General features: G+C 46.1%; 2 protein-coding genes across 2 annotated transcripts; one reads left to right on the top strand and one right to left on the bottom strand.

Annotated features, from left to right (window-relative positions):
* The first annotated feature begins 1,541 nt into the window (after positions 1–1,541).
* LOC123044184 (uncharacterized) lies at positions 1,542–2,944 on the top strand. The gene has a single exon (XM_044466844.1). It carries the CDS (start codon positions 1,741–1,743, stop codon positions 2,707–2,709), a length of 969 nt encoding a protein of 322 aa, XP_044322779.1. The 5' UTR covers positions 1,542–1,740; the 3' UTR covers positions 2,710–2,944.
* Positions 2,945–8,639: 5,695 nt separating this feature from the next.
* On the bottom strand, positions 8,640–13,491 carry LOC123044183 (zinc finger CCCH domain-containing protein 62). The gene is made up of 8 exons (XM_044466843.1): positions 12,956–13,491; positions 11,953–12,071; positions 11,700–11,761; positions 11,563–11,617; positions 11,387–11,483; positions 11,197–11,295; positions 10,537–10,645; positions 8,640–9,865 (listed from the first exon to the last, which is right to left on the bottom strand). Exons 1-8 carry the CDS (start codon positions 13,334–13,336, stop codon positions 9,048–9,050), a joined length of 1,740 nt encoding a protein of 579 aa, XP_044322778.1. The 5' UTR covers positions 13,337–13,491; the 3' UTR covers positions 8,640–9,047.
* Between the last annotated feature and the right edge of the window lie 65 nt (positions 13,492–13,556).

Below are 13,556 nucleotides of genomic sequence, written 5' to 3'. Positions count from 1 at the left end.
GTGGCATTGCCTGTGCCTTCCATGCCATATTCTCTCCAGAAGCAATGTTTGAGGTATTTATTAAGCTATTCAAGAATATCAGTAGGTATTTATTTATCTGTAGGGACATGAGTACCATGCCTCTATTTGAAAGCTATGTATAAGATTGTTGTTTTGGTTTGACGTTCTTTGTGTTCTATGCCTTGCTCATCTTAAAGCATTGCAATATGATTTCTACTGTATTTCATTGTTGCTTTTGATTGCAGAAATTTGGTATTTTCTTCATCAAATTTAATAAATCTTATAGTGGCCCTTTGTTTTCGGTATGTATCCTGCTAGGTAAAAGATTAAGAAGATATTCCTTTGCAATAGTTTTTCCATTCCATTCAACATTAGACAGTGGTTTTCTGCATGCAAGCGCCCGCAAGACGTGAATTAAGTCTAGCATGAAAAACCAAAGTAACAAAGATTAGTGTACTTTGGGCCTCGTGGCGATGCGGACGCGTCTGCTTGCATCCCTAAGTGGTTTGAATTCTCCTCGTGTGTCGTAAAAAATGATAATGAAATTTGAGGCTTGAATTGCAAGAAAGCTGAGAAAGATTTTAGACCAAAAATTTCGGTAAAAGACACAAACTTGACCTCAGGGCGAAACTATTTCACAAACTAAATTGGTTTTGAAAGCATTTCATCCAGCAGACCCCTAATGTGCAGCTCCTGACAGCAGGGCGCTGCACTCTACCGTGCAGCACCTAACACTCAGGCGCCACACCTGTGAGCGCCTGATGGCTAGCCGCTGCACTACACTGTGCAGCGCCTAGCTCTAAGAAGTTGCACAGTAGAGTGCAGCACCTAACTCTCGGGCTCTGCACAAAAGGGTCAGCGGTGTGAAATTTTTTCAAAAACAGTTTAGCTTGTGAAATACTTTCGCTCTGAGGTCAAATCTGTCAATTTTGCCAAAAAATTCCTTTATTTTGGGGTACTGTTTTTTGCGGAGGGAAAATTTTAATCCTTAATCTCTCCAGAAAAATTACCATTTTTACTTTTTGTGATAACTAAGTTGTTGATTGTTTTTTAAAGATAGCTACCCGCTTATTCCAGACGTTTTTTGCTATCACTAAAATAAAACAAAGAAATACCATTCATCTCGCTATACACACATATTCACCAACCAATTCATGTGGTCTCTTACCGTGCTAGCGGCTGCATGCACGGGAACAAAAGAGCGTGTTATTTTCCAACCTCCAAGCAGCTAATTCTCTAACGAACTGTTGATGTCAATCGGATTAAAAACGAGCAAGTTGCGTATAAGACGCACATCAAAAATGCTAGACATACAAAAACTTACACGCTTTTACACGCTCCTTCCAGCTAACAACCAATCACAAACCTCCCCCCTTGATTTTCAAGAGGTGAGCCGCTCCGCTCACCTATTGACCAATTAAGGTTAACCATCCTATAAAAGCCTGTAAATGGTTTGTACGTGTAGCATTGCCGAAGACCACATGGTCGATGTCTCGGCGACGGCTTTTAACGTACCCTCCCCCTCCTCTCTCCCTTCAACCATCCCCCCACCCCCACCCCCTACGATCGATCCAGCTTCCTCCTACCTTCCTCTCTCCCTCTCCAATCTCCATCTCCGGCCAGAGCCTCGCCACCTACATAAGCAAAATCCGGAGGCATCTATCTTTAAAGAAGTAGAGCAGAAGAGAAGAGCAGAGGCGGGGAGTGAGGAGAGGTATAGCAGAGGAGACGTGTAGGGACATGGAGGTGGCGGTGCCTGTCATGGCGCCGAGCGCGCCGTGCAGCCCAAGAACCGCGGCTGCCATGGGCGGCGGCGGCAGCCACCTGCCCAGCTACTGCTACTTCTTCTCCAGCGCCCCCACCAGCCCGTCCAGGGCCAGCAGCTACGCCGCGGACGAGCAGGGCGACGCCGCCACGTTCGACTTCGCCTTCGGGTTCAGCGGGCAGCTCAGGGAGTCCACGCCCATCCTCGCCGCCGCCGACGAGCTGTTCGAGGGCGGCAGGATCCGTCCGCTCAACGGCCCACGCTCCAGCGGCAGCGGCCTGCTCGCCGACGAGGACTACGCATCCCTCTCCGTCTCCCCCCGGTCTCCGAGAAGAGCGAGGACGATGTCCGCGGTGCGCGGTGGCGCAGGGGATCGGGCGGAGGTGTCGGCCGATCAGGGTCAGACGAGGGGCAGGTCCGGCCGGCCGGCCCCTGCGTCGTCCTCGTCGTCGGGCGTGTCGTCTCGCAGCAGGAGGGCCACGCGGTCTCTGTCCCCGTACAGGGGCGACCCGATCGACGACGAGTTCTGCTCCTCCCCACCCTCCCCCCGCGGCGCCGCCTCCCTGATGCGCGGCTGCGGGAGCGGCAGCCGCAAGTGGCGGCTCAAGGACCTGTTCCTGTTCCGCAGCGCGTCGGAGGGCCGCGCCACCGCCGGCAAGGACCCGCTGCTCAAGTACAGCATGCTCAAGAGCGGCGGCGACGCGTCCATGCGGAAGGGGAGGGGCTCGGCGGCGTCGGCCAGCGACATGGCGCCGTACACGGTGAGCCGGGCGGCGGCCGAGGAGATGCGGCGGAGGACGACGACGCCGCTGCCGTTCCACCGGAACAGCCTCTTCGGCTACTTCAGGTCCAACCCGGCCATCCACTCCATCAGCCGCAAGCTCAGCAGCTACTCGTCGTCGAACTCCAACCGCGGCCGGAGCGCCACCGCCGCCGCCAACTGACGGCCGACGACGCAGCTCGCTCGCCCGCGCGCACATGCATGGCGCTGGCTACTTTGGCAGTAGGAAAAAAAAAAGGAAGAGAACAGTTTTTATTCGTTTGCTCCTGCTTGGTTTGCTCTCCTGATCTGTATTCTTTCTTCATGTGTGAATCACCACAAAGGTTTTCATACAAGTGTAGATATGTACCTACGCAGCACATGCAACTCGCAAATTCTTTGCAAATTTTGCCCGAAAACTCAAGCACGCCTTGAATTTCATTTCACCGGAGTCCAACTCGTTTTGCCAGAGCTGTGCTGCTAATTCCCCTGAGCGATTAGGCGACCAAACCCTGCATCGGCACACGTATATGAATTAATCTAATGAAAAACCAGGGAGGACGCAGCGCGGCAACATGGGGATACTGTTGTGGGATTCCGTCGGGGTGTGTGAGCGTGATGCTGCGTGCATGCGATGCGATGCGATGCTCGGTGGATCGATCGATCGGCCTCGGCGGCAAACTGCTGACGCCCTGAGCTGTTGCGGGGCGTAGTATAATGGTTTCAGGTACACTGCGAACTGTCACAACTGTTTCGTCGAGCTCACCGCGCCACCGCGGCGAGCGACGGACGGAATAATCCGGGTTAAGATAAGCTGGCGGATCTGACATTCCCAGAGTTTAAAATTGATGGGGATTGGATGATAGTAACCGGCATGATTAGAGCCTTAGAGCTAGACGAGATGAGCTGAGGTGTTGATGTGTTTGTTACTAGTGGTAGCGTAGAGACTTGCTCGTTCGGTGATGCAAGCAGGCGCATCACCCATCTGCCTCTCCAAAGATTCTCATCTGAGCTTTTCTTGCAAAGATTCTCTTTCTTCTCAAGTAGACAAGTACTCCCTCCGTCCGAAAATACTTGTCATCAAAATAAACAAAAAGGAATGTATCTAAAACTAAAATACATCTAGATACATCCCCTTTTATTCATTTTGATGACAAGTATTTCCGGACGGAGGGAGTAGTGAGTAGTAATTTTCTCTGGCCTGGATTTCAGTTGTTGAATTGTCGGTTGATTGGTTGGGACTGTGAAGTTTAAGTGTTTATTAACTGAACACCACTCGTTGGAAGAAGATACGACACTACTGCCTGGAATGTACGTACTATACCGGAGCAGACACCATTGATGGTGATAATCCTCGTGTTGGACGAATTTATGTAACAGTGATTAGACATGAGAGTGAGACATCATCATGAACGGTGCTAATCTCTTGTTTTCCCGCAGCAAATTAAGCAGCTGTGGCCATGTGGGTAGGCATCAGGCATAATTAAAGGTGATGTCAAGTCCACAGAGAAAGGCAAACAAAAAAGAAACACGACTGCAGAGGGGAATAGTGCCACTTACCAGTAGAAATGCAGAAGAACTTTAAAAGAACTGAAGTGCATAACTCTGGATTGCCAGTTCTGATTTCAGAGAGGTGTCCCAAGTCAACACCTACCAACAGCTCCCGGCCCTACCTTTTGACACAATGTTTGTTCCTTCGTTTTGAACTCGCGGCTTGTGGCAAAGAACAAAGGGGACCCTCCAATAATAATAGGCCACCACTATAACAACACGTCTTTAGAAAGAAAAGAAATCACCGTCAGTTCTGATTACACATCACTAAGATTCACCGTCAGTTGTTGCTGGTCAGTTCGCAAGTCGTTGGCCCGTGTCGGTTTTCTTCATTTCTCCTTCTTATTTTATCGTATTTGGTTATGTGCATCCTCACTGTCTCGATTAGGTCCTAAAATTGTGACGGTGCAGATGTCATAAGTAATTGATACTGTTTTGATATTAATATATACTACCTTCTAAAAAAAATAGCCTACTAGTTTATTTTGTCATCAATTATTCACCCAAGCAAAAGGTTTGGATTTCGGCGAAACAATGACTCAATTAAGAAGTGTCGTCGTGATGGATGTAGTCAGGTTGTGCAACACTGCAGCTTGAGGGTGAGCGTGAGTACGTTAGGGCCACGACCTCGGAAGGTGGTGTCAATGGTGGAAAGTCGGGGCGGCATCCCCAAAACTTCGACGGGTTCAAGGACATTTTTTTTTTGTCATGCGAGGACAACGTGCCATCGATGTTGGTCGACGACCTGCCATGGGAAGCTTATGATGCATTGTCTCATGGGATGTTTGCTTCTTCATACGCGCCTAAGAGCCCCCGCTCTCCTAATAGCGGTCACGACCTCTTGTGTACGATGGTAGTAGGAGGTTGACTAGCTTCGGTGGTGTCGTTTCTCAGATGCAGAGATCGGAGTTCCAAGAGCACTCCTAGATTATTCGGCCAGGGGTCAAAACACTTAAGTCACTTCTCAGATGCAGAGGTAATTTACCGAGGTTCAGGGCACCACGAGGTGTAATCAGGGACGGGGCTGCCTTATTGGCATTGATGTCAGTTGACCCCAATAAAATTTGAAAATCCTTTACTAATTTGGTACTAATCACTAACATTTATAGAAGGACGAACCCACAGCCAAATACATGACCCCGCCATACTTTTTTTCTAGCTTCGTCCTTCGGTGTAATACTCTGCTTCTACTTTGTGTGTTCTTGCTTGTGTGTTGAGAGACAGAGAGAGAGAGAGAGAGAGAGAGCTCTTTTGTTTACAACGGGCATAGAGAGCTCCAAATGATCTAATGGGAACCTCCCTAGGGAACGGTTTCAAAAGCAGTGCTGCTATGCACACGATGGTTTTAGACGATTTGTGCACCATAGTGCATATCCATTCGTTCATCTGTATCACCGAAGGATAGCAGACGGCCAGCACTCCCGTCGTGCAGCTGTCGTGCATGCCTTTGTCGTCTGCCAAGCAGTTTCGTTTCAAAAGTCCCTTAGATAGGCCAGAGAGGACCATACTAATGGTGATAATTGCGCCTCAAGGGCGCTGGTCCTTTAAGGCATGTGCACGAAGACTTTTCGGTTGTTATCAATAAGGCCAACCATCTCCGGTAGGGGAGTGGGCGTTTCGACGAGTCGTTCTGATGGCGGTAGAGATCGTGTATGGTGTAATTCTTATTGTGTTTGAGATGATTTCTACTTCTAATAAACTTTTATAATAGGTATGAACCTTTTTTGCAAAAGGAAAGAAAGAACGAATATATGGTCTCAAAGTGAAGTATACTCCACAGAGTTGAACACACGTTTGGAATTATCATTTTTCAAAAACAGTCTCTTTCTCTTTTATTTAAGAACAAAAAATGTCAGAAACTGGGCGAATATTATGCTGGAGATGAAAAGAATAATTGTTCTTTGCTTTGACGTTTGATACTCCCTCTGTAAAAACATATGAAAAACGTTTAGATCACTAAAAACGCTGTTATAATTTTTTTGAAGGGAGTAATTTACGGAAAAACTAAAGCCCACACGTGTGGGTGTTTGCAGATCGCCCACACGCCTCCATCACCATTTATTTTGCCACGTATGAATAAATGACATCAACAGAAATCTTTTTGATTTTCGGCTTAAAAATGTTTTATCTTCTAAATAAAAAAGCGAATTAAAAATCCGTTTTCACCATTAAATCCGTCTCGACAAGATCTTCAAAACTAGACCCCATGTTGATATGTTTCGACGATTTTTTTTCCCGGAAGTTGCCATGATGTTTACACTATAGTTGCCATAGTGCTTAAACTAAAGTTGCCATGTGTCAATTTTAGTTTGTAGATCGTGGCAATTTTAGTTTTTCGATGATGGCAATTCCAGCACTTTGACCATGAAAATATTTTTTTATTGAATCATGGCAATTTTAAGTGCCTGTATCATGGCAATTTTAGTTTATGGTGCATGGCAAGTCTAGTTTCTTAATTCTCCATTTTATAATATGTTAAAATTTACTTTTAAATGTAAAAGAAAATAGTTGAAATATATCATGACAACTTTAGTGTAAATATCATGACAATTCATGTGCAATAGACATGGCAACTTTTAACACACAAAAAAATTCGCCGAAATATATCGATATGAGATCTAGTTTTGAAGATCTCGTCGCGAGGGATTTAATGGTGAAAACGGATCTTCAATCGGATTTTTCATTTAAGAGATAAAATATTTAAAACACTGAAAATCCAAAAATATTCTCGCATGCATGCATGCGATGACGTGGCAATCTATTTTGCATTAGAGACGTGTGATGCGTCTTCTTTCCTGCCACACGTGTGGCAGTTATCGACGTCCGTAATTTATTGGTATGTCAACGACTCTTTGCTCAATCTACTTCACTTGCTTTTATCAATATATTGGCCAAATTACGAGCAACCAAAACTTTAGCCACACCTAAATACTTGGCAGGACAAGGCTAGCCAAGAACCAAACACACTGATAGTTCACCCTCGTTCGTGACATACTCCAAGCAGCATCGATCATTATAACCACACGCTCCTACTAGCGTTTGCTTTGACGTTGGGACTACGAAGCGGCAGAAAGTACAGACACCTTCTGATTTTTTTGTTTGGAACTTGAACCTTTGGCAACCTAGGAGGGACCTAAAAAGGCCAGCAGAGAATCAAATCCAACACACCCGTCGCGATCATCATCGCCATCAAAGGAGTGCAACGCATAGTAGGAGGCATGTGTTGAGGGTCCAATCCTGTCGGGCAAGGGAACAGCTGAGCTAAATTACAGGCTAGGTTTGGGCTGCACAGCTTGACATGATTCGTAGCCGCCGACCTTTCACTGCTGCGTCGACACAACACGCCTTCGATACGTGCGCATGCAAAAGCACATGACACTGCTGCTGCAGCTTCCATGGCTCGGCTTCTCCTTTGCCACGCAGCCGTGGCCTGTGGTGGTGCATGACGGCGAAGCGGACGCGTACAGGCAAAGCCAGAGTGTGTGATCGTTATCGTGGAGCGTGTTTTTTTATCTGAAAAAAAAAACATTGAGAAGAAAAGTGAATGCTTTCGATTGCCGTTTAGAGCTTGCGAATTAATTTTCGAGTTGCTTGAATATCTTAAGATCGAGGTGATAGGCGTGATTATGAAAAATAGATCGGATAAGATACGGTGTTTGACTCGATCACAGTCGGGCGTTTGTGGAGGGTGGGCTCACTTCACGTAGGCCCGTGGTGCGAAACCAACCGGGGAGAGCAGAGGGTTGATCAGAGTCGAAAACATTGACCTCGTGCACAACGTACTAGTACGTGCGCGCGGGCGCGACTGTGGGGCGCTGGTCAGCATACGCAGCACAGCACGCATGCGCACTGCACCGGCGACTCGGCTACAGCCCCCGGGACCGGGATGGGACCCGCCCGACGCCCGAGGCGAACAGGGTCGCATCGCGCACGCACCTGCCGACCCCACCCGCAAGCTTCGTGCTTCCCACAAAAGTGACACGCACGTATGATGATGCCCAAGGAATTTTGGCTCTCACAACACTCATGAGTGTGAGGTGCATGTGTTTGTTGGATTAGACTTGGTTAGATTTCACTCTCTCTTTTCGCCACCACGATCGAGCTCGCTGTAAAAGCTCCCACCGCACAGGACACTTGCCGCAGCGTCTACTTGATGATCTATTCATCGCGACAGCGCACGAACCCTCCGCCACCGGATTTTTACGAGTATTAGCTCGACGCTAAGCAGTAAACGTGCGTATTATTCAGACAGTTTATTATGAAGATCTTGGGCCGGTCGTCGGTCAACCGGTCGATAATAAGTCACGGGAGGAAGGGGCATCGCGTCGAATATATACAAGCGTAGCAGATGGAGAACTGACAGGAGACATGGTGCCGTCACAGGTACAGGTGTATGTATTGCCAAAGCGAAATGTCGACCATGACCGAGTCCTTGTTGTGTCCCCCGGCATGTGCTCGGGGAAAAGTTCACGGTTTCAGACTGTATACAATACTGAACTGTGAACTCTACTCAACTGAAATGTTTGGTGTAGGCTGACGGCCATATCCGCCACAAGACTGGAGTAAGCAATTTGGTAATACTGCCATTTAATTTTTTTCTCAGAATCGTCATGTGATGTTTCAGAAAATTTCTACTTGCAGCAGATAAGTTAGTCCATTAATGAATAGATTCAGAAAATAAAACTAGCAGATAAGCCCATTTATGAACCCATTCAGCAAAGGAATGAAGGTATTTCTCAAGTTTTCTTGTTTACTCTCAACTTCACAGTTGCGCCTTCCTGTTGTTCTCTGAGGCATGTCTTGGAATGTCCTCACAAACATCCGTGTCAATTACAGTGGCCGTCACATTTTCCACAAGACAGGCATGGAAATGTGCAAAATCACCTCAGCGAGCTGGCAGGGTTTCCACATTTCTCACTAGTGACCACTAATCAAGTGTTCAACCATGCAACTGTCATCTGACAAACTACCCTATCGAGGAAACCCATGACTACCACCAGAATATCTGTACTGCGGCATCACATATGCCCCATCTGGATGACGGCGGTATATAGTTTGCGACGTGTGGAATGGTGGAAATACCACCGCACGTTGATCAGGTGGAGGTTCCCTGAAATAACCAGGCGCGCGCCAGCCAGCCGGTGCTGCATATGGGTGTCCGAAAACCATTGCAGGGTTTGGACATGAAATTGATCTGTCGTCCATATGATGTTGCCAGGCATTGCCAACTTCGCGCAATGGAGGTTGCCAGGCATTGCCAACTTCGCGCAATGGAGGTGGCCGCTGGGGCCTCTCGGAGAAAGGACGATGTATCCCAGCTGAATTTCCAGGGTAAGCCTGCCGATGAGAAGCTGAACCTACACCTAGGCGCCTTCCTTCAAACTGATCATGGTTGCCACCAACAGTGTTTTTTTGCTTCGAACCGGCTTTTCCTTTACTCACCCTAGCCTCCGTGTTACGCAGACCATTGTTGACTGGTGCTGTTCGCAGGTTTTTCTGCGGGATGGCATGATTTGTCTCCGTGTTGGCATTTAGCTGAGAACTGCTAGTGCTGGTGCCAATGTTCTTATCCAGGGGGGCAGAATTTGTCTTTGCCTTCCGATGATCACCAGTGTGGTTTTTCCCGGAAGGCACTTGGTGCTCTTCTTTTTGAACTTTTTTGGCAGGATGATCAGAATTGGAGGTTTGCATAGCACGTTTTCTGCCTTTAGTGATATTGGATCCACCATCAGGCCCTCCAGGTTGAGACTGATGCTTTCCTTTTTCCTTCGATTTCTTGCCCTTAAGAGCTGAAAGAAGGATAGATACAAAAGGAAGGGGGACAAAATTAGTCTGGCACCTGGCAAAGCAAACATATACCTTCAAAACAGTAGACTTGGAAACTCGAAAGAAAATTGAGGAGACACAGGTTGAATCACACAGTAGCTTAGTGAAACAAATGACGTGTTATGCATACATCTTTCGTGGGCAACAACAGACAGCTCATCTTGCAAAAGCTAATGTACGTGTTATGCTGTTCTATGTAGACAGATTTTTAATTGATTCCTTAGGAGGAACAGCTGGTTCTACAGTGGAGTTTTAAGGATCCCAGTGCCAGTCGATTAGACCAACCCAAACTTTAGAGTTTACAGACACCAAATCAAAATTCAAATAAGAAATGGTCACAAACTTCTGGTGTTTGTACTGTCTAACCATCATCATAGAAGTCGTTAGCATACAGTAAGGTTCAAACTTCAACATTGAATAAGGAAAATGTACTACATTCTAGAAAAGATGTTTTTTAGGGCAGAAAAGTGGATATATATTAAACAAATACAACAGCTTTTAACACGATATCTCCTTGATTGAATACTAACCCACATATGCAATAACATCACTGAGTTCAGAACTGGGATAGTACTAACAGCGAAATATAATCTGTCTCAGGAACAACCAAGGTTGTGTTGCCAATAGAATTTACCGTGTCCTCTAGAATTACGTCTATTTGAAGCACGGACACGCCTTACAGCATCTCCTCTACTGTGCTTTTCTTCTAGAGCCTTCAACCTATTCGCTTCATTCGCCCAAGCCTAGAATTAAAACAAAAGAATTGCTACATGAACATGAAAATCATATGGGGCCATCTTGTGACAAGGTCAATATATCAATGCATAAGTACACAACATCTGAGAATTGTCCGAACATCCTCAAAATGGTGCATGTGTAAAATAAGCTTCACTTTTCCCATTTATGTTGGTGTGGTTAAAAGCTACTCCCTCTGTTCACTTTTATAAGGCTTTGTAGTTGTTTCAAACAGTGTGCAAAACAACACAATTTTACTTGTCTGAAACGACTTATAAAAGTGAACGGAGGGAGTATAATTCATGCATATCCAAACAGCAGAATGGATCAATAAGATTATATGTAGCTATCTCATACGAGTAGTATGAAAGGCAACATAAACTTGATAATTGGTATGCACAGATCCATAACATTCCAATAGCACAATATCTAAAAAGACAGCATAGACTGAATAAGTATGATTAAGTGCATGCGTTGGATAATATTGAAGTGTTCCAATATCAAAAATGTGATTTACAGAAACTAGTGTAAACTAATTCTGGTAAAGAGCAGTTCCTACCTGACGGAAAGTCATCATTCTGTATAGATTGCGTCCTTTGACAAGTAGCAGATACAAAGGTGGTAATTTTCCTACTCCTTTGCTCCAGAACACTTGAATCTATTGAATTGAACAACTAACATAGTCAGAAAGGCCATAATAAGAGAAAAAAAACACAATAGCAGTACTATATCATTGAATCGATCCTTACAGTAAATGTGTGTTGCTGCTTGTCTTTACCATAACTTTCCTTAATAACTTTCCCAGCTACTATTCGCTTCCCCATACTTTTTGAGAGCCTTTTGCCACTGTCATAACAAAAGGAGAGTCACATTACCATTCCAAAGAGACACTGGATGCTCTAGTGCAAGAAACACCAATGAGTACCTTTTCTCGTGAACCTTTTGTTTGAATAAGACAGTATCACCTCGACAGACATCGCCTAATTCACAGACCATGGTCAACTGCCTTTGATAATTTTGTATGCAGATAAGAGAAAGTTTCCATGACAAGTGGGATCTCACCTTTACAGTTAATACAAAAGGATGACCGGGGATAAATCTTCTCTGGATCTTCATCTTTGAACCTATTTCAGAAATGCCGCATCACCAAATAACAGGGGATTTTGGATTAAAGAAAAAACAAGAACGGAAATAATAATGCAGGGAGTGTTTTTTAAAATGTGACTTCCGATATCAAATGTAATAGCTATTCGTCCTGATAGTTGAGGACAAGCACCAAGTACTGTTCATGACTAGGACATATCTAATAACGAACCTATGATGCAGCATTATTCTTTCGACACAAGTTTCTATGTCCCCAACTTGGGGAAGACCATTATTCTTTAAATATGCTTTGCACTCCGCCAACTTAATACCATCCAGGTTTCTCCCTCGTACAAGAAAATATTGATCATTATATTATGTAGGAAATAAGAGAGTAGTCTCAGACATAAGGACCATGATGTTCAATAAATTCATGTTTTGCTCTGGAACAAACAGAGCAAAAGCAAGGTCTAGCTATATCGTATAGCACTGTCCTAACTTCTACCATCTCAAACCTGACAGAAGTCGTGCCAAGGATTCCAGCTCAATTCAACCACTGGTTTATATTGAAGTTGGTCCTGCCAATTGCTCATATCCATTTCAACAACTATTCTGCCTGTATTTCAAAACAAACTATAGATGTCTACAAAAATATCTACATAATTTGGAAATCCTATTTCCTCAGGTGAGGCTGTGATACTCAATATCACTACGAGGCAGACCACATTCTGCGACTAAATTCAGTTGTACTAGATTCCTCTAACCAGCATGTTATCAGATTGAGTTTCCCCTGGATGTATCCCACCATGAACAACGCTAATTCTCAACAGCTAACAGGGTTCCAGCGTGCAGCAGCATCCACGGTGTCCAATATCACTCCAGGAAGACTATGTTTGGCGACGTGATTGAGTTGCACTAGATTTTATAACTTGATTGAGTCGCACTAGATTTTACTAACCCACAGGTGCTCACAGATTGAGTCTCCTCTGGATGCAATCCATACTACGAAGCTACTTCCTGACAGGGTTCCAAGCTAACAGTATGCAGAACTATCTACAAGTTTATCAGATCAACAGTGCCAAGCACATGCCACGTTTTCCAAAAATCAAACAGCAATTAGCACTATCCACGATTTCCAATTCCACTCCAGATTTTCAAAAATCTCGCCTGCTTATAGAACGCAATCATACGAATTACGGCCGAGAGCAAACGAGAAAGGGATAGAGGTGATTACGGCGGAGGAGATCGGCGATTTTTGTGCAGGCAGCCTCGCTCCGATCTGCGCCGGGTCGGTCCGCCTCCGCTCCCCCCTCGTTCCCAGCGCAGCCGCCTTCCTCATCGTCGTCCTCTTCGTCTTCGCTGTCGCTGTCGCTGATGTCGACGTAGCTCTCGCCGCTATCGCTGATGTCGACGCAGCTCTCGCCGCTGTCGCTAATGTCGATGTAGTCTTTGTCGCTGGTGGGCTCGTCGCCGTCGTCCTCATCCTCCGACCCGGACTGTTCGGATCCGCCGGCATCGGAATCCGAGGAGATGTCGATGGGCGCGTGGCGCTCTTCCTCATCTGCCGCCGCCGCCGCCGCCGCCGCCGCGGCGGCGCGCCCTCTTGTTACCGGCATCGCGGCGTCCTTGGGCGCCTCCCGATTGCCTTCCGCCGCGCCGCCGTACCGCCGCTTGCCCCTCGGTCTTCGCGTTTTTCCCCTTTTGTTTGCCTCGGAGAAAAATGGGAAGGCGGATTTATATTGCCTTGTCAGACCAGCAACGTCTACAGCCTCTCCACAAGTAGTTCCAGAAATTCAAATTTTGAATGAGCGGCCGTTGGGTTGGGACATTTGGATT

This window comes from Triticum aestivum, chromosome 2B (genome assembly GCF_018294505.1).
Source record: "Triticum aestivum cultivar Chinese Spring chromosome 2B, IWGSC CS RefSeq v2.1, whole genome shotgun sequence".
In the NCBI taxonomy this organism is placed as follows: domain Eukaryota; kingdom Viridiplantae; phylum Streptophyta; class Magnoliopsida; order Poales; family Poaceae; genus Triticum; species Triticum aestivum.
This window is presented reverse-complemented; position numbering and strand designations above follow the sequence as displayed.